Source organism: Trachypithecus francoisi, unplaced genomic scaffold (genome assembly GCF_009764315.1).
Source record: "Trachypithecus francoisi isolate TF-2019V2 unplaced genomic scaffold, Tfra_2.0 Lachesis_group0, whole genome shotgun sequence".
Classification (NCBI taxonomy): Eukaryota; Metazoa; Chordata; class Mammalia; order Primates; family Cercopithecidae; genus Trachypithecus; species Trachypithecus francoisi.
The window spans coordinates 185933933-185954743 of NW_022681453.1; the positions used below are offsets into that span (position 1 = coordinate 185933933).

Sequence of the window (20811 nt, forward strand, 5' to 3'; positions counted from 1 at the left end):
GATCTTAGATGTTTAAGAAAGGTTGCAATAAGAGCATCTCGTGCCCTTTGTTGACTTCTCAAGAGTGAGTCAAATTGTGAATTGTTTTCAATTTGTTAGGTTTTCTGTTTCTTTAGGATGCAACCCCTTACTTACTAGGGCACCTCATTTTTATATGATCTTCTCCAGTGATTAGATGTTAGAAAAATTACTTAAACTCTCTGTACTATAGGGCGAATTGTGTCCCCCTAGAATACATGTTCAAGTTCTAACCCCTGTTTCTCTGCATGTGACATTATATGGAAATAGGTCTTCGCAGATGTAATCAAGTTAAGATGACACTACACAGGTTTAGAGCGGACCCTAACCCAATGACTGGTATCCTCATAAGAAGAGGGAAGTTTGGACACAGAGACACACACAGAGGGAAGACAGCCATGTGAAGACAGAGGCAGAGATTAGAGTTACGCTGCCATTAGCCAAGGAGCGCCAAAGACTGCTGGCCTACAACTGCCTATTCTAGCTTTCTAGAATAGGCAAGGAAGAATTCTCCCCTGGAACGCTCAGAGGGAGCATGGTCCTGCCGACACCTCGATTTCAGGCATTTCACCTCCAGAACTGCGTGAGAACAAATTTCTGTGGTTAAGAAACTTAACCATTGAAACAGCCACCTAGTTTGTGATCATTTATTACAGAAGTCCTAGAAAGCTAATATTCTCTGTATACAGGTCTTCTAATATGTCAAATAGTGAAAATAATAGTATTTCTATCACAGAACTGTTGTAAATAGGACGGGAGTTGATATACGTAAAACACTCAGAGAAGTGCCCGGGATATGTTGAGCACTCAGTACATCAATGAGAAAAACAGGACTGCTGAGATCCATCCACCAACCCAGATGACACGTTCTGGCTCCCAGCTAGTTGCCATGGGTCACTTCATGTATTTGGAGAACATTAAGAAGCTGAGATTGTCCCTGGATACCCTCTATTTTCTCCATTTCACTCCTTTCCTAATCTTGCTGAAGCCATCAGCAGTGGTTTCCCCTTTTGTGGGGACTGAGAACCCAGGCTGATAGAGCTGGAAGGGCGCCTAGAGAGACCTCCCAACCCAGCCTCCTCCTCTGGCAGGTGGTTTATTAGCTGTTTGGCTCTTCGCACTTTGCAAAGCCTTGCAACAGTCCTGGGGCTGGGAGACTTCAAAAGGGTACTCTTAAGTTGTGAAAGGCGATCAGGGCAAAGTGAGGGGGTCTCTGAAGGCTTCTGTCCACAAGAAGATAGATAGCATTAAGTCTAGGAATTTCTCTCTTTACTTTGTTGTGTTTCAAAAGATTTGTAGGCCAATGATTCACTGATAGCCCCAGGCCGACTCCTGCTCATTGTGAGTGCTTGGTAATTCTGAGCTCACCTTCAGGAAAAGTCCATCACTCCCAGCCACTGGGCCAGTGGTTAATGGCCCAGTCCTGCTACTTCACCAGGTAGCTTTAATTTCAGTTAAGGATCTGAGTAGAAGCAAGTTAAAGGCACCTGATACCAGATAGAAACGTGGGCCTAGAAACGAAGGAGGCATCTGGTATGTGTGTTTGCATGTGTGTGCTGCACTTCAGAAGCTCTTGAAAGCCACATAAAGTAAAAATAACAAAGCTGGCAGATCTAAGCTCAAGTTGACTCCAAATGAGAGGTTCTGGAAGTTAATGCTCCAGTTCTGGCTCAAGTCTTTTGACCATAAGAAAAAGAGTAATAATAATCAGCCAGGCACCATGGCCCATGCCTGTAATCCCTGCATTTTGGAAAGCCGAGATGGGTGAATCACGAGGTTAGGAGTTCAAGACCAGCCTGGCCAACATGGTGAAACCCTGTCTCTAGTAAAAACACAAAAATTAGCCTGGCATCCTGGTGGGCGCCTGTAATCCCAGCTACTCGGGAGGCTGAGGCTCAAGAATTGCTTGAATCCGGGAGGCAGAGGTTTCGGTGAGCGGAGATCACGCCATTGCACTCCAGCCTGGGTGACAGAGTGAGACTCCATCAAAAAAAAAAAAAAGTAATAAAAATAATGATGATGATAATAATTCCTCATTCTATGTGGAACTTTCCAGTTGACAGGACACATTTACCTTCTCTATTTTATTTGCTCCTAATGGCAGTCATGTAGTGAATGCACTTCAGGGAGACAGTTCTGAGTCCAGGGAGGTGACAGGACTCCCCCAAGTCCACATAGCCTACAAGTAGCAGACCTGAGACAACATCCGGATATTCTGACAACCAGGTTTGGCTCAATAATTGGAATCACACAGCTGATAAGCCACCTGCCAGAGCAAAGGTCAGAGCTGAAAAGATCATGAAAAGACCTCAAGTCTATACCTGTCCTTTCGGAGGAACAGACTTATCTAAAGTCAGTCAATGGCAGAGCCAGTACCGGGCGCAGGTGCACTGCTCTTCCCAGGATGGTGTCCTTATTTGTTAATCAGGGTGAAAACCTCCTAACACAGCTGGGTGAGGCCCTAAGCAGGTATTGTGTACATGCAAATGCTTGGTGCCATAAAGAATGTGGGGGCCTGAGAAACAGCTGGTGGGGTCCAGAGAAACAGCTGGCAGTTCCTAAGAGTCCAGGAATCCCAAAGAGTCCAAGAATCCCACTGCTGCCAGGAAGCATTGCCCATTCTCGGGAGGGCTCTGGACAGAAAAGGGCAGCATGAGCAGAGGGAGAAGAAAGAGCTGGCAGGGGAGGGGTCCTGCCAAGAGCCTGGGAAGCGGGCATCCCGCAGGTGGGAAACCAGCAGTGCCCACCGTCTCAGAGGGAGCTGGGCTAGGGGGTGGGGTGGGAGGGAAGAGTCTGGGAATTGTGTCTGGGAGGGAGAGCCAGGGAGGATTGACACTCTCTTTGGCCTGAGAATGGCTCAGACTCCCCCACCTCACCCCTTCTGGAACTCCAGAGCTGAGCTCATTCATATGCAAATCCCTTCTGCAACTTGGAGGCTGGGCCCCAAACAGTTCAGGACAGGAAAATAGCCCGAGGATGGGAAACACAAAGGGTTGTTGTGCTCTTCTGCGGCAGAAGCTGCCTGTCTCCAGGTGTGTCATAGCCAGGATGCGGGTGAAGGCAGTGATGAGGCCGGTGCTGAGTGGACAGAAGGGGCCGCCTTGGGCAAGTGTCTTCCAGCAGAGTTTCAAGAATTGTGAGCCACTGTGTTCCTGTGACACTGTCCAGGACCTTGCCCTGACCCAGGCTAAACTTACATCCTCAAATCTTTGCACTGAAATCCTACAAGAGCGCTGGAGTAAGGACCAACTGTCACATCTCTGCCACTCATACCTCAGGGGTCACTTAAACCTCCCCAGGCAGTAGGTGCGCTGGAGCTGGCAGCTCTCACCAGTTTCTAGGAGCCAACTGTCAGCTTTTCAGGGATTTTGCTACCCTGTTGTTAAATCCAGTCATCATTAAGTTTCACAAACTTACAATTAAATAAATTCTATTAGTTCTATGAAAACTTATTACTTCCTAATTATGTGATTGTTCTATGATCTATGCTCTGAGGGCTCTCTGTGTCTATGATACCTGAATGTTGAATGATGAGCCACTGCACGTCTCTTTTCCCCCATTCCCCGCCCCCACCCCCCCAATCTGGTTGTTAGCACTCATACCCCTGTCTCCAGGTCGCAGTTTTCACAAACGTAAAAAGTGGACATTAATACTATCCTTTGAACATCAGGTCAAACGAGATTCGGGGCGTGAAAGCAGCTTGCGAAGCCTGCCATTGCCTGGCAGCATTTAGCAGGAACCCTATTTTGCAGTCTCCCATCCCGCTCTCCTTCTGTACCTCTGTCTTCACTGATGTTCCTGCCCTCCAGCCACACTGCCATCCTTGCTATTCTTCAAACACACCAGGCACTTTCCACCTGGAGGCACTGAATGTTCCCTCTGGTTGGAGTGGCCCCAGGGTAGCCCCCCCCACCAAGAAAGCCACATGGCTAACCTTCTTACCTGCTTCAAGTGTTTGCTCAAATGTCACTCTCTCAATGAGCACCGTATTTAAATCAGAGCCCCCATCTCAACTCATGCAGAGCCCTGCTCTATTTTATTTCTTTGCCCATAAACGTATTACTTACTACATCATTTAGTTATGTATTATGTTTAGTGTTTACTGTCTGTTTATCCCAGTGCAATGTAAGCCTCACTTCAGAGATTTCTGTCTGTTCTAATTACTGCTGTACCCTAAGCTCTAATAAATTGTAGGCACTAGATGAATATTTGTTGAATAAATGAACACCTCTCCTTCCCTAACTTTTCTCTTTATAAGCATATCACAGTAAATTCAGGCACTGCTCTTCACCAAGGTGTTTTCAAGAACAACATGTAATACACTCAAGCACAGAGATGTGCACCCCACGTGAACCCACACCTGGGACATTCCCAGCTTACACTCACCCACATTCTCTGCCTCAGCACTGGGAGCTTCCTTTTGTTTTCCATCACCCTGAAGCCTATGCTGTTTGCACTTTCGGCATGAAATGAGCTTTCATCACACTTTCCTGATGCAAGCTCATTTTCATTTTCTAATTCTTCTGAGTCAGCTAGAATTGGTGTTTGGGACCCGGTGTCTCTGGAGTGGGAGAATTCCACTGGAGACTACAATTGAAATTCATGAGAAATGTTTACCCATTTCTCATTTCCTTCTGGGGCCAAGGCCTCCTGTCCACTCCCAGAGACTGAGCAGAGTTACTGCAGTAGGTGAAGTGAGTTCAGCCGGAAGGTCGAGGGCATGTTCTAAGTAAACACAGAGCATTGCACAGAAATTAGGAGCTTAGGGGTCAGAAGAGTCCCCCTTGGGAGCGACTTACCTCTCAATTACACAGCAGGATGCAGACTGACCCAATGTGGCCTGAGGGAAGGGGCATTGGACTGGGAGTCACAGACCATCAGAACTGGAAGGGTTTGGAGAGGCCAGCTGGTCCAGTTCCCTCATCAGGCAGATGGGGAAACTGAGGCCTTGAATGAAGACGTGACTTGCCCAAGCTCTCAGCAGGAGTCAGCAGCTGTTTTCTAGGCCAGAGCCCTTTCCACTGCCAGGAGACATGTGCCTTTTCCTGTTCTGCCCAGGACTGTGCTTTCTACTGGAGAAAACACAGACATAGGCCCTGAACTCACGGGGCTGGCAATCTAGTGGGAATGAACTTGAGCTCATCATTAGAAATTATGCACTACAAGCAGATAATACAAGCACTTGCCGATTCACTGTAGTTCAGACTCCATTTTCTATTATTTTTAAAAAACACTTTTTTCTCTTGAAGGATAAATGAGAAAGTTATTTAAAATAATCTAGACAATATAGGGTCCCTCAAGGACCTTCTGTTTTACTAAATTTTATGAAATTATCTTGACAAGTAGGAGAGAACAAGTTTCCTCCATAACCTTGTTTTAGGAATAATGCATGGCCAGGAAACATAACAGGGCCCCTTCCACAATAAAGCCCATTCTGAGGAAGCCTCCATAGACAGACAGAACTATGACTCAGGGAGTTAGAAGAGCAGGGAGTCAAACCTGGCTTTCCTGCAGAGACTTGAGCAAATTCACTTGTACCTGTTTCCTTTTTTGTAAATTCGGTGCAATAATCCCTACTCTTCCTATTCCATAAGAATCAAATACGTTAATAGATTAAAAACTGCTGTAAAATTTGTGTTTCTACAAGGTAAATACAAAGGAGAAATAACCCCCAGCTTTTGAATAGTGTTTTGGAAGCACTTTTTAATAAATTGCCAGAAAAAACTGAGTAACATTAGCAAGGTCATACATAGCTAATCAGTGGTAGGGTCGGAGTTGATGAGAAAACTGACATTCATTGAGTATCTGATGATACCAGGCAGACACTTTTATTACTCATCCCATTGCCTTCATTATCACTATAATGTACTTATGAGCTAATTAGAGATGTATTAGACATATGCCATTAAAGCATTTACTTCATTTGGCATTCACAGTAAGCCTATGAAATAAACATCATTGTTATCTCCATTTTACAGACGGAGAAGAAAATCTTAGCAAGGTTAAGCAACCGCTCCAGTAAGAAGTGGAGGCAAGACTTGACCATGGGTCTGAATGACTCCAAAGTTTGAGCTCCCAACCACTGAGCACAACTGCGTTTGCAGTACTGATTCCTCTCAGACCCTTATGTCACTCAAATCCTCCCACAACCTGTGAGGAAGACATTGTATTCATTAGGAACTCTTTCTTTCATGTGATGACAAAACCAGTGCTGAGGGAGATCAAGGAGCTTCACCAAGATTCCTCACTCACATGGTGGCAGAAACAGAATTTAATCCTCAATGTGTTAATCCTCTCTCCATCACTGTCTCTGTGCTCTTCCCACACCCATTCTTACAACTCTTTAAGCTCTGTCTCAAACTTTAGACCAGCATTTCCAGCTGTATTCAAAACTCAGTGCACTTCAGTGCACTCTATATCTTTCCAAATCTACGCATCTTCACATTCCTGATCTCGATTTCTGGGTTAGTAGCCAGTAGGTTGTCATAACTGGAGCTTAAAGCGTCTGATTCCTCCTTTTTCCTCTCCCATATGCAGCCAGTTCCTGTGGGGTTTACCTCTGCACATCCTACCTGCTCTTCCATAGCTGTCCAGGAGGCCTGTGGGCTTTCTTGAAGTATACTATGCTCCACATAGTCATGTCCAATCTATTTAGCACAGCCACCTAAGTGGCCTCATTCAGCGGCTCCAGTTTCTTTTCACTTTACCAGTCCTTGATGCCCCTTATGTAGCTCCGGATTAACCTTGCTCAAGCATACCCCGATTGTGTCACATGCCCGAACCTCACTGCCCCCTCCCTCCGTGACATCACAGCTTCTAATTGGAAGTCCTAGACTCAAATGCTAAAAGATGCCAGGCAGAAAACATGAGTGAAACAAGCTGCTATGAATTCTTTAGACAGAAATACACACTTTGCATGTTAAATACAGAGGGATATTCTTCACTCTGCAAAGAGATTTTTCCTGAAACACATGTCTTTCTCAGGAACTTTCAAGTTTCCTATTTTTGATAGAGACACTGGGGGAAAATGTTTCACTTTCTTTACTGTAAAAGAAGCAATGGTGCCACGAAGAGGCCAGAAAGCATTAGCATGGGGGAGCTACAGGGAATGGTGGGGACTCTACCCACAGGGCCACCTCTTCCTGGTGCTGGCTGGTTGTTGGAAGGCAGGAAGCTGCAAGATTTGTCAGATTTTCTAATATTCTAAGATAATTTGGAAATGTAGACTGTTGTGTGAGATTGGAAATTTTATGTTGTCATAATTCTTTCTTCTTCTTCTTTTACCACCCACCCCAAATCATAGTATAAGTTAGTATTAGGCTGGCTAACAAAATTCATCGGTGAGCCGGGCACGGTGGCTCAAGCCTGTAATCCCAGCACTTTGGGAGGCCGAGACGGGCGGATCACAAGGTCAGGAGATCGAGACCATCCTGGCTAACACGGTGAAACCCCGTCTCTACTAAAAAATACAAAAAACTAGCTGGGCGAGGTGGAGGGCGCTTGTAGTCCCAGCTACTCGGGAGGCTGAGGCAGGAGAATGACGTAAACCCGGGAGGCGGAGCTTGCAGTGAGCTGAGATCCGGCCACTGCGCTCCAGCCTGGGCGACAGAGCGAGACCTGGGCGACAGAGCGAGACTCCGTCTCAAAAAAATAAATAAATAAATAATAAATAAATAAATAAATAAATAAATAAATAAAATTCATCGGTGAAATTAATTCAACCTTTGACCACTTTTTTGTGATTTTGGGAGTACATGCTTAAACCCAAATTTACCAAACATTTCTCAGTTCACCCTCAGGTAATCTTTCTGGGCTTTACCTCTCCCCAAAGCATGCCAACTCTGATTATTCTCAGTTTTGCATCATTCTCATCCACTTCAACCTCCCTGCTTTGATGGTAGCTCTGCTAAGAAATCCTACTTAGGGAACTGCACTGCCAAATTATTATTTACCCCTCAAGACTAATCTCAGACATCAACTATTTCCAAAGCCCTCCCTGGCCATCTAGAAATGACCACTCCCAAACGTATATACTGACTGATACCCCTTGTGTTACTTTGTCTGGCTTTATTATGCACTTATTTCATCACATTCTATGGAACTCTGAATTCCTTGAGGTCTTTACAGTTCATTTTACTGTGAAAAATTCTTTTCACTGATCTTTGCAGACCCCGTCTTTGGCATAGTCTCCAGCTTATGGTAGATTTTCAATAGGATTACTGTGCTTCATTCCATAGACAATGGGGAGGCATTGAAAGATTTTTAGAGTAGCATAATCAAAGCTATGTTTGATGAAGATCCTTCTGGATACTCATAGAAGGTAGGCTAGATGGGGAGAGGCTGACATCTGGTAGACATACAGAAGGCTATTACAATAGACTAGCTGAGAGGAATAAGAATTGGAACTAAGAAACTAACGGTGGAAAGGTGGGAAGAAATGTCAAATACATCGAGGATACAGGGTTAAAAGGAAAACAGTGGCATTGCATGACATAAACATGCCACAGATGCTATTGAAATATTACACATGGTGACATAAAGAGAAAAAAAGAGAGTATCCAAATGCAGGTAGTTTATGCTTCCTTTTACAGTGAATAGATGCCATGAAATGAACTTGAAATTGGAATGTGTAATCTGCTGTTCTCTTGGTGGTTCTGGTTTCTAACTGTCTAAACTCTCTCCATAACCATAGCTTCACAGTTTCTTTGTAAGTATAAATGAACCACTTCATCTGGTGCTCAACCAAAGGAACTTTAATTTCTTGCATTTCCGGGAAAAAATTCTTTTCTGGACATCTAAAAGATAATGCTTTACAATATTTAAGAGATTTTTTAACAGTAAGTTTGACTATAGACAATATTTGTCTTATATTACAACATAAAAACCTAGTCATTCACAAGATGGGACTTTGCTGTTTTTTAATCTGTTAAATAATTCTGTTAAATAAATAGAAGAAAAGACAGAGAATCTTAAGATGTAAATTCTGATACAAGCATGATGTTGGCCAATGAATTGCCCTTTCCTGGGCTTTGGACATGATGATCATGGGATTGGATCATGATTTCTAAGGTCTTAGATGCACAGAATATCAAGGCAAAGTAGACCTTAGAGACCATCTGGTTTTACCCTTTGTATTTGACAGAGGAGGAAACAGAGTTCCTTCTAGGTGTAGTCATCTGCCCAAGGTTAGTTAGTATAGAATGACACCCAGGACCCAGGCTGCCTGACTCTCTGACCAGCATCTGTGCTTTGCCTCTTGCCTGCAGCATTAACCAGCCTGGATTCGTATGCCTCATCCGTGCACTACAGGAATCTAAACATTGCAGCCACATTCCCAGGAAGCAGATGCTGCTGTGCAGATGTGCGTGAGTCTTGAAGACCAAGAACTGTGGGAAATCAGGCAGGAGAGAGATTTTCATAAATGTGAGCATCCGGACCACAGACTTGGAGGTCCTGCTCTTCTACAGGCTACTGATGAGCAGTATCAGCAGTTCCATCATCATCGCCCTGAAGGGTCTGGGTGGGAAGGGCAGTTTGTGGGGTTGGGCTGGCTGGAAAATGTTCCTGTGAGTTCAAAGGTTTCTTAAACCCACTCCTATATAGGCCTAGGAGGAGAATTTAGTCATAGAGCAAAAATGCCTTAAAACAGGGAATTTTATCCTGCCAAAGGCAAGTCAGTGTTATTTTAAGTTGCTTTGTAAAGGACAGTGTTGGCATGATATGTTTACAAGTTCTGTGGTGACATACCACCAAGGCATCCCCAGCAGGCTGCAGGCTCCTACTGGAGGGCTCGCAGCTATGCAACATTGAGACGCAGCTGCTGTAAACATAAGATTTCTGTTTTCTGGTGTTATCCTGACTATGATAAGGAGGGTTTGGTGGGGTCGTCTTAGAAGTTCTGGCGAGGAGGATTGGGATTATAATTCCAGAATTGAAAGGACCATGGGGATCATCTCGTTCCACACTCTCACTGAGCAGAGGAAAAAACAGAATTTTGGAGAGGGATATGGATTTACCCGGGGGCCACATGGCATATTTGCGCTTTTATTTAGATGGAAAGGGAAGAGTTTCTCTTCCATTTATAGCCAGAAAAAGTATATATGCTAGGGGCTAGCATTGGCCAGGCAATCAGAAAAAGTCAGTGGGTTTCAACTAAGTGTGGAAGACTTCTGGGTCTGGGATTTCAGAGGCTGAATGCTCACCCTCTCTCTGAACTCTGACCTCCTCTCTGTCCAATAGGAGCGTGACCAGAGCAGCAAGATTCAAGTCACAATCCCTCAAGGTGCTTCAGGGTAACCAAGGAGGATGAGCAAGCAGGGCCACCTACAGCTAGAGCAGCTCACTTCTGTCTCTTCTCTATGTTGGGCCTAACTGAAGATTTTCAAGAAGAAAATGTGGGCTGGGCGTGATGGCTCACATCTCTGTAATCCCACTTTGGGAGGCCAAGGTGGGAGGATCATGAGGTCAGGAGTTGGAGACCATCCTGGCCAACATGGTGAAACCCCGTCTCTACTAAAACACAAAAAATTAGCTGGGCATGGTGGCATGTGCCTGTAGTCACAGCTACTCAGGAGGCTAAGACAGGGGAATCGCTTGAACCCGGGAGGCGGAGGTTGCAGTGAGCCAAGATCGAGCCACTGCACTCCAGCCTGGCAACAGAGCAAGACTCTGTCTCGAAAGAAAAAAAAAAAAAAAAAGAAAATGTGTACTGGGGAGAACATATTTGAAAACCACAACTTAAGATGAGATGCGTCCCCAAGGGCCCCTGCAGCCTGACATTCTGTGAGTTCTCGGTTCTAGGAGAGCAACTCACTGGTTGTGTGTAGGCAGGGGCACAGGGTGGTCTCCACATGAGCACCAGTAGTCAGCCAACCAGCATGCAGCGCCCTGCAGAGGCGAGGCCTGCTGGTGCCCCACGGCTGTTGTCTGCAAGAGGCTAATGCTGACATTTGGGTGGCTTTCTGGAAGACAGTCAGCTGTGCAAGCACAAGTGGAGAAATCTGTCTCACCTCCTGCTGCCACCATGTTACTCTCTTCTCTCGAAGGAACTGGAAAAATGTCCCAACTCACAGATGCAAGGCTCTTAGGGCACTTCAGGTAGGCAGCTCAGTCCCTAAGTTGCCTCAAGTAGACTACTTCTCTGTTATGCCCAGAGGTCTTCTGTCTAATTTTGGAGTAGAGAGGATGCTGTAAAATAATATTTTTCTCCACTCCATGTCATTTGGGGAGTTAGTGACAGATCTGAGACCAGAAAAGGAATTTTCTGAATTCCATGTAAGGGCCCAGGACCATACTGCCTCTTCCAGAGGGCCCATGTCCATCTACTTGTGGTTTCAGGAAGGAGTCTCACCACTCTAGATAGAAACCATCAACCAATTTCCAAAATATTCTGTAGCCTAGAAAGCCAAGCTTTGGATAGAAGTCTATTCCAATATCTTTAATTCAATGTTAGAAGAGGTCTTCAGATTTTATTATTGCTCTTGAAAAGTAGCATCAGTTTTTCCCCATTAACAAAATGCTGCTTTATGTCAGCTGCTGCATCTGCCTTCCTGGGAGACTCCACTTATTTGGAGCAAAGAAATGAGCTAAACCCTCTCTTCTGTGTTTATCATCTTGATAAAGGAGATCTAACAAGGTTACACTTGTCTTCTGTCTGAAAAAGAATCAAACTTAAGAGAAAGAATTGCTCAATGAATATGAAGTTAAGAGTCAAACCTTAAGGAGGAGAAGGGGCAAATTATGAGAAGAGGTCATTGCTACAACTGAGGAAAAATATTCTATAATTTCTGTGATCTTGAGTCTCAGGTGCCAATAAAAGCTATTAGCACTGACAAAATTTCTAGATGGTTGACGTGTTTGAAAGTGGAGAAAAATACGGTTAGAAAGTTCATATCGAGCCTTGTCTAAATCCATGGAACTTATTGTCATATTAAACCAAGGTTTGGTCATTTTTCTTCCGGTTAAGACCACTCCAACCAAAATATTAAAGAATGTCATGATTTTGTGACCAACATTAGTTGGGGGAATGGGCTGGGAGATTCCACTTAGCCTGAAGATACACACCTCTAATCTATCTTATCCTGGAGTTTAACTCTGGTTAACCCTTTTATCCTGAAAGGCATAACTGACCTTTTCACCAGACAGTTCAGTTTAGGATGATGCATACTCATAGCCTCAGTGAAGACCTCTTGGTTGATCCTTGTGACCCTGAGAAATTGGTTCTATTTTTAATGAATTTATAGAAATTGCATCTAGATTACCAATCTACATTGTCTCTTAGAGCAACCAGTTCCACCTTTTCTCATTCTTTATCAGTTAGTCTTTTATTGCCATCACTGTTTTCTATCTTGTGCAATGGCTATTTTCAAGGCTCACCTTTCTTTTTAAGGGACCAGATCTTTTGTGTCCTAATATTTCCACTGTCCCTAGCACAGGGCATTCTAAGAGGGCATCATCCCATACAGCAGTGGTTCTGGGACATTGAACAATATCTGGACACATTTATGATTGCCATAACTGGTTGGGAGGGGGGTGCTGCTACTGGCACCTAGTTAGGATACAAGCTAGGGGTGCTGCTAAAAATCCCACAATGCTCAAGACAGCTTTTCTCAGCAAATTACCTGGTTCAAAATATCAGTAGTGCTGAGGTTAAAAATCCCTACCATGGAACACCAATTTTGGAAAATGTTTAGATGCAGAGACCTATTGTAAATGGAACATTGCAAGCAGACCCAACATATACAACGACAACACTCTACATATAAAATAAGTGGAGGCACAATGCCTTTATATGCTCCTGCTGTATCCTAGGCTCAGTGGAGAATAGCTTGGGAGTTGTTTGGTGTAGACAAAAGAGCATGTGATTCAAAAACACAAGGCATGGGTTTGAGAGCTTAATCCGTCACTTACCAGATGTACAACCTTGGGTGAGTTGCTTAACCTTCCTGGGTTTATTTCTTTACCTGTGAAATGGGGTCATAGCTCCTGTCTCAAAATTGTTTTAAAGTTTGAATGAGATTATAATTATAAAAGCACCTTGTAAACTCACTTCTCTGTTGTTGACCAAATATTCTGATTAATACAAGGTTAATTCATGTTGAATTGCTGGTTATGGAAGAATGAGTGTACAATAATACTAAAAATATCTAAATGCTCTAGCATTGTTTGATGAGATCCTCTTCCAGGAAGCTGGAGAGAGCTTAGAAGGTAGGTTCTTAGGTCTCCACATCTTTTTAAACTAGATATAACTGCAATAAACTTGATCCCTTAGAAATATTCTGACCTTTTTCAGCCGCACTTTAAAAGAAGAACAGCTTCTCACCCGTGGCAATTTTTTTTTTTGTGGGGGGTTCTCTAAATTCCAGGGTATGTTGTTTTGATGCGGTCCTGCTCTTACCCCATATTTACTTTTTACATCTACTTCTGATAGTGACCCTCTCCTCCCTACCCACGCTTTATGCTGATAAATGCAAACTCTTTGGCATGACATTCAAGGCCCTTAAGAATCTCCCCTCCACGCACCCTTCCTATTTCATCTCCGACTCTTTACTACTGTATACCCTGCACTTCCCATATACTTGATCATTATTTGGGAAATTGGACAATGCTTTCTAATGCCTCAACTTTGGACATAATTATGGTTCTGTTTCCATGATTACCGCTTACTCCGAGGTCTCTGCCCTTTTCTGCTCACTGAATTAAAGGTGACCTTGAAACAGAGACTGGTGGAATCACTAAAGGCTTTGAGAACAGGAAGAAAGAACGGATGTTGTGTTGGGCTGAGTCATACTCCATCAGCTTCAGTTTCCTTCATGGACCTTTCTAGTTCTACCCATCAGCTTGCACTTAGCTTTCCACCTTGACATGAATTCATACCATAGTGATGTTGTGTGTCTCTCTCACTATATGCCACCCTGGAAGGGTCTAATTTCATACTGCCTTGTCTAAATCCCAGCAGAGAGGTTGGCCCAGTTAGGGGACATCAGGAGTCTCACCTTCACATAGTCATATTCACAAAGGTAGGAGGATTCCAAGTTGAAGTGCATGAAGTAAAGCTTGATCCGAAACCCGTCTGGGACAGTGATATTCCAAGTCACCTCCGAATCACTGGGATAGGAGTCTGGATAACCAGGCGACTGGATCTGGCCAAACATATCGTTCAGCTCCACGGTGTGGGCTGAAGCCTTTGACAGGGAGAAGCACAGAGCATGATAGAGAAGCAGCCACCTGAAAGACATGAATGTAGGTCTACTTACATTTATAAACACAGGCCTCCGCCATTCATCTCAATCACAGCCAGGAGAACAAGATCTCAGCATGTCTGTCTCTCTGGCGTTCTGTAATTACCTTTCCCCTTCTGACCTTCCTCCTCGGTCTGTATTATGGGAAAATGGTAACTAGATAATTTCTAACATTTCTTCTGGTTTTGCTCATTCAAAGCTCTGATAATAGTGTTAAATTTAAACTCCTAGAAAGTATCACATTTGGGAGTCTGACACTTCCATTTTACTGTCGAAAATGTAACTTTCATAATTAGGTAAAAGTTGATATTTCTTCAGCTTGGCTTAATTTAAGAATCATAAACTCTTGATTCTCTTTTCTAAAAAGTAAATGATAATAACATGGTAATAGTGGGATGAGGCTTAAATGCATTGATGCAATCTGTAGTACCTTAAACAGATTTAACATGTTGAAATGGTATTTCACCACAAACTCAAAGTATGCAAAATCTTTAATAAAGAAGGAATAAGCAAAGCAAGTTTTCTTCCTCTTAGTAAAAGGATCGAAAACTTACAACTTATTCCTGTAGGAATCAGAGATAATGGACTAATAAAGAGTTGCAAAAGAGGCAAGGAAAATTCAATAAAAATAAACAGAGCACATCACCATGGCTGACGCAATAACGAGGCAGAATGACCAAGGCTGGTCAAAGCCCTCCTGGTCGGTCAGTATTCACCACACCAGGCCTCTGTCAAACAGACTGATTCCCCTGTGAGGTCTGGTGACCTTGAACTTAATGGTGCTGAAGCTGCTTCATCATTCCTCTCCTTATCATTTCCTGCTCTTGTTTCTGATTTCTGTTCATGGTATTACCACCAACCAGTTCCCTGGCCTGAACTTTAACCGTTCATCTTTTCATTTACCCCAGAGTCAATAGTCACCACGTCCTACTTATTCTGCTTCCTATGTTTTGGAAAACCGTCTCTCCTCCTCTCCAGTTAATTACATAGTTTACATTTTCTTTTTTTTTTTTTTGAGGCGGAGTCTCGCTCTGTTGCCCGGACTGGAGTGCAGTGGCCGGATCTCAGCTCACTGCAAGCTCCGCCTCCCGGATTTACGCCATTCTCCTGCCTCAGCCTCCCGAGTAGCTGGGACTACAGGCGCCCGCCATCTCGCCCGGCTAGTTTTTGTATTTTTAGTAGAGACGGGGTTTCACCGTGTTAGCCAGGAAGGTCTCGATCTCCTGACCTCGCGATCCGCCCGTCTCGGCCTCCCAAAGAGCTGGGATTACAGGCTTGAGCCACCGCGCCTGGCCTTAGTTTACATTTTCTTATACAACTTATTGCTGTAGCATCCTAACAGATATCCCCGACCCACCCACCAACAGTCTTCTGCCAAAGCTGATTTTTTAAAACACAGAGGTGACCACGCTGTTCTACGGTGTCTGCTGGGTAAAGTGTCTGCTTCTGGGATGGCTGTTGAGGCCCTTTTGATCTGGCTGGTCTGTCCTTCCCATCTCATCTCAGTAGCCAGCCCTGTGATCCCCCAGTTATTCTGGGGGTATGCCATGCCCTTCCATTCCAGCCTCATTGCATGTGCCCTGTTCACTCCTCACCTACTTATCCTCCACCGTCTTGCTTGTCCTCCACCATCCAGCTCAGAGCTTCCCAGCTATGGAGTATCCTTTCACTCCTCCACAAGCCACGGCTCCCTGCACATTTCTCTATTATTGTGGGCGTCACATTGCACTACTTCAGTCACACCCTTTGGAGTGAAATTTACTTGGATTTAAGTCCCAATTCTTCCACTTACTGACTGTGAAAACTTGGGAACAAGTGTCCCTGAGCCCCCGTTTCCTCAGATATAAAATGGAGATTATAATATCGAATTCATAGGGCTCCTATGAGCATGAAAGATGATGCATATAAAGGTCCTAGTATAGAGTCTGATATATAACAGATTATAAATGAATGAATCCATGAAAGTGGGGCCTGAGTCTTAGATAGCCTAAAAAGTCAATGCTGGGAAACTATACCAGCATCTTCAGATTAACAGTGATATATTTGCTAATCAGGTGTCACGTTAATATTTACATAAAGTGTAAATAGGTAAGTACAAAAAGTCTGAAAGGATATACACCAAGGTATTAACAGTAGTTGTCTCTGAAATGGGAAAATAAGTATTTCTATTTTTGTGCATATAAAATGTTTACATTTGTCAAGAAGGACCATGTACTATTTTTTCAAGAAAAAGAAAATAAATTTATTTAATTTTTTTCAAGGTCCCTACAGTAGCAATATGTGACATTCTATTAAGAAAACAAAATGTCTTAATCCCATAGCCAATGTCAATATTTTCTTAAACCAATCTGTGGAAGGAGGGCCTCAGAGGCAGAAGGAAGGGAAGGCATATTTCCAAGTTAACCTGTGAATTAGTTGGAAAGCTGAGTCAAAAAACCAGTTGGCAGGGCCCAAGCATCCCATTTTCAAGTGAGGAAATGAACCAATGTTAACAGGGCTGGAGTTCAGGTTCAGCCCTCCTGAGGAGGGGAGAGCACTGGCCCTGGGTCAGAAGACCTACATTCAGCTCCAGCTTTGACTTTATTTATCCTTTCCATTTTAGGAGGTCACGAGAGGTCTTGTTTCCTCATCCATTAAGTAGTAATAATAACGACTTCCCACAGCACTGCTATCAGAGTAAAGGAGGATGAGGAAGTATTTTGTTAACTGTCTAGCCCTAGCCAAACATTAGTTATGATTATTCCATCGTGCTACTTCCCGAAAAGCAAGAGTCAGGAATGAGCTTTGGTTCCTAAACCAGACTTCCCTATAATAGTGACACCCAAATTATGCAAGGCTGAAACATCAACTTCCTCCATGTCTGCTTTTTCCAGACCACATCGAGGAGATGCTGAACCTCCTGAGGCCAGTTCTGTCAAGGACTGGCAGCAGAGAGCCCTGTCTAGCCCAGAAGCCCAGTGCCATGTGTAGTAGGCAACTGGTCAGCGTGGGAGGAAGGCCCAGGAAGCTTTCCCTTCTACTTTGTTTGCATCTCAAAATGGTTTCAAACATATGAAACAAATATCTCCCTTCATGTAATGGGCTTGAGCATATGCTTGCCTGCTCGTGTTAGGGGCTGTAAATTGAAGAATGTAAGTGGCAGCTTTCATTCCTCGTCACACTCTCTGAATGTTTTTGGCTTCTTATATACCAGGCACCGGCTGTATAGTTTCTGACACCTGCTATCTATCCTCCGGCTAATCAAAAAGTTTAACTACATTGCTGAAATGTCAGAAGTAATATATAGAGCTGAGATTTTATAGGCCCCACTGTAGGAACAGGCTAGCAGTACTCTGTAAAAATGCCTGCATATATCTATGATTGTGGCATGAACGGCACTTGCTCTCTTCTCCATACACTCTCCGTACACGCCCCTCGTTTCAACCCACACCACACCAAGACCCCATTTTTGAATTGAAGAGTTGGAAGGGACTGCATGGATCCCTTACAGAGCACCCTAATTTGACAGATGATGAAAAGGGGACCCCAAGAGATGTCACATCATGCTCAATACCATATGGTGAATTAACTTCCACAGAAGAAGGGAATAACAAGAGCTCACAGAAGAAGCTGGGTCCATGCCCATATCATGCCCAGGCATCTGGCCAAAGCAATTAATTCTGTGAAAAATAATTTAAAAATCCATGACTTTATGTGAAAAATTTAAAAATATTAATGCCAAAGTCCCTCCCCAGGAGATTCTGGTTTAATTGGTCTGGGGTGAGGCCTGAGCACTGGCGTGTTTTCAGGCACCACAGATCGTTCTAAGGTACAGTCAGAATTATGAGCTGTCAGTTTAGAATAATATGCTTGGCTGAAAGTCTAGTGGAATATAGTAGAAAAAATCCTGAACTTGGAGCCCGAAGATCCAAATTTGAATCCGCACCTTTTCATGATCATCAGTGTGGTCTGGGCAAGTTGCTTCACTGCGTTTATACCCACGACTTATCCGTAAATCCTTACTTCATCCAGAATCTGAAAACCAGATGAGACAGTGCTCTTGAAAGTGCTCTGCAAACACTGAAATACTGTATCCATGTGAGACAAGACCTGCTGGAGACTTTCCTAGTGGAGCGCTTTTCTCGTAGTTGCTTGGCTATTCAAAAATTGAATTCAATTCAACAAATAGGTACTGAATGACTAGTAGGAAATAGACATTATGTTAGGTGCTGGCCATACAAACATGAAGACATAGATCATGTAACTTAAGGAGCACTGAGATTTGTAAGGGGAGGTGGACATTTAAACAAGGACATACTACAAGGACAATAAGAGATGCAGCTTTAAGGGACAGAGACAGAACAAAGGACAAAGGAGGGGGTGCTCACTCTGGAAGATGGTGGTTAGGAGAGAGAAAGAGATATTTGTGCCAGCTTGAACAATCAGGTCTTCTAGGTGGAAAATAAAGAAGAAGGTTGCTCCAAGTTTAGGGATGAGCATATGCAACGATACAGAACTATCTCTTAGCCAAGTAGTTTGATACGGGCTGGGGCACTGAATGGTAGGGTGGGATTCAGACCAGATCATTCACAGATAAATGAGATGATCATTCAATGTAGATTGACATAAATCCCTTTTTTTTTTTTTTTTTGGAGAAAGAAAAATGATGTTTAATGGCAGGTTTAAAATTACAATGGATTTAAAAAGAACAGAATTATTGCACTAACTTTTTAAAGACCTAGTTATCGCTCTGAACCACAGGTAATTGGAGTTCAAAGAGTTAACATAGTCTGAAGCCTCTCATTGGTCTCAGACCTAGACAAGTTGCTAGGTTACTTTGCAGAAGAGAAACAAATAAAAACACTTTTCCAACTGAAAAGAAAATTATAGTAAAAGAGGTATTTAGGGACTTTACACATCTGCAGAGCATTGTGTGTGTGTGTGTGTGTTTAACAGCATTAACACTTAAGTAATAACAATAACTAGGGTGGCTAGGTTTTCAGACTTGCAGCAAAAAACTTGTATGAAAGGTCTGGTAAGGAGTGTCAAGTATAATGAGGAATAAGAAAGGTTAAAGAGTTTAAAACCAATTAGAATGTGAAGTTCTCGATTTCAGAACTCTAAAATCCTTTATTTTTTTTTTAAGTGTGATATCTCTTTAAGAGCCATTTGGTGTACTTCATAGCCTGATTCATGCCACCAGCTGCCTTTGATTTCAATGAGAAATGCAGAAAATTTGTAGGGAACTGTAAAATGGGGACAGATTTTTAGTTTTCTAAATTGAGGTTTAACTGGCAAACTTGTAAAGGTTGAAGAAACCACAGAGTCAAGCTATGGGAAGCTGGTTTCTTTTCTGGTCAGAACGAATAAACACACAAACACGAATCTAACTCACAAAATGTTGGAAGAGAGAAAGCAATGCTCTTTCTAGAGGAGGAACACGGAAAAATCAGCCTTGTGGGTGAGCAGGAGAAGAGTCACATTCGCCAGCAGGCAGCACCCTGTGCAGGCAGCGGGAGAAATCCGAGCTTCAGCAGTGCCCGAAGCAGGATTTGCACAAAGTCTCCCGTTTCAAGTTTTATGTCTCCTGGAGTCCTGGGGAAGGCACCCAGCCCACCCACAGCTCCCTTCTCAGAGCCCCAAGAATTGATGAGAACCCCCCTCACTACCACACGCAGGACACGCAGGTGAGTCTGTCCAGTGACAAGGTCAGACCCTCCCTGCTATTTGACACCGGGTCCCCAAAAGGGAACGGTGCCCTTTCCTCCCCTGGCACGTACCTCATTTTCCTGCCTTGGGTGCTCCCGGCTGCCCGGCCTTGGTCCTCCCAGCTTGACTTGCCTGTGAGCTCGTGCGCGGTGTGGTGTCCGCGATGCCTTATCTTTGTTCTGAGGTCCCTGTGTGTCTCTGGAATTGGCTGGCATTCTCCATTCAGGTCACGCCTTCCCCTGCCTGCAACAGATCCCCTCTCCCCCTCTCTCCCTCTGGCTTTTCCTCTCTCCTCTCTCTCTGCTTTGACTTGCTCTTGCACTCCCAGGAACCTGACAACAAAACCTGTCTTCTTCCCGAAAAGATCTGCTCCTTCCGTTCCCTCCTTTATCCTGTGTGACTGACTTCAGCCCTTGAGAGAAAATAACTGAGGGGCTCAAGCAGGTATCTGTATCACTCCGTGTGTGTGTGTGTGTGTGTGTGTGTGCATGTGTGTGTATGTGGAGAATGAGAGAGAGAGAGAGAGTGAAAGGGGACAAAGTCTAATTTCTCTTTAGTTTTTTTTTTTTTTTTTTTTGCCAGATGACTATAATTTTCTGCTTTTCTTCAGGACACCCGTGAAAGTAAAGCAATTAAATAGAAACAACCAACTAAGAAGGCAATTCTAGCACCCACACTAGAAGATAAAAAAGGTCTAAATCCCAGAGCCTCTGTCTGCAAATAACTACAGGTTTCCTTGTGAGCAGAGCCCCAAATAACTACAGGTTTTCTCATGATCAGAGTCACAAACGACGACAGGTTTTCCTGTGAACGGAGCCACTGGCCCCGGAATTGGGGGAGCATCAAGTCCTGAAGTTGGCTGGTT

General features: G+C 43.8%; 1 protein-coding gene across 3 annotated transcripts in view; it reads right to left on the reverse strand.

Annotated features, from left to right (window-relative positions):
- MASP1 (mannan binding lectin serine peptidase 1) overlaps positions 1 to 20426 on the reverse strand; it is a 75279-nt gene extending 54853 nt beyond the window's left edge. Inside the window, exons 1-2 of one of the 3 annotated variants that reach the window (XM_033213024.1) lie at positions 20018 to 20426; positions 14013 to 14244 (exon numbers count right to left, since the gene is read on the reverse strand). In XM_033213024.1, coding sequence (XP_033068915.1) covers positions 14013 to 14244; positions 20018 to 20022 — 237 coding nt within the window. In that variant the 5' untranslated portion in view covers positions 20023 to 20426. The remainder of the gene's footprint in view (positions 1 to 14012; positions 14245 to 20017) is intronic. The other 2 variants (XM_033213022.1, XM_033213025.1) reach the window with 2 other exon arrangements.
- Positions 20427 to 20811: the final 385 nt, after the last annotated feature.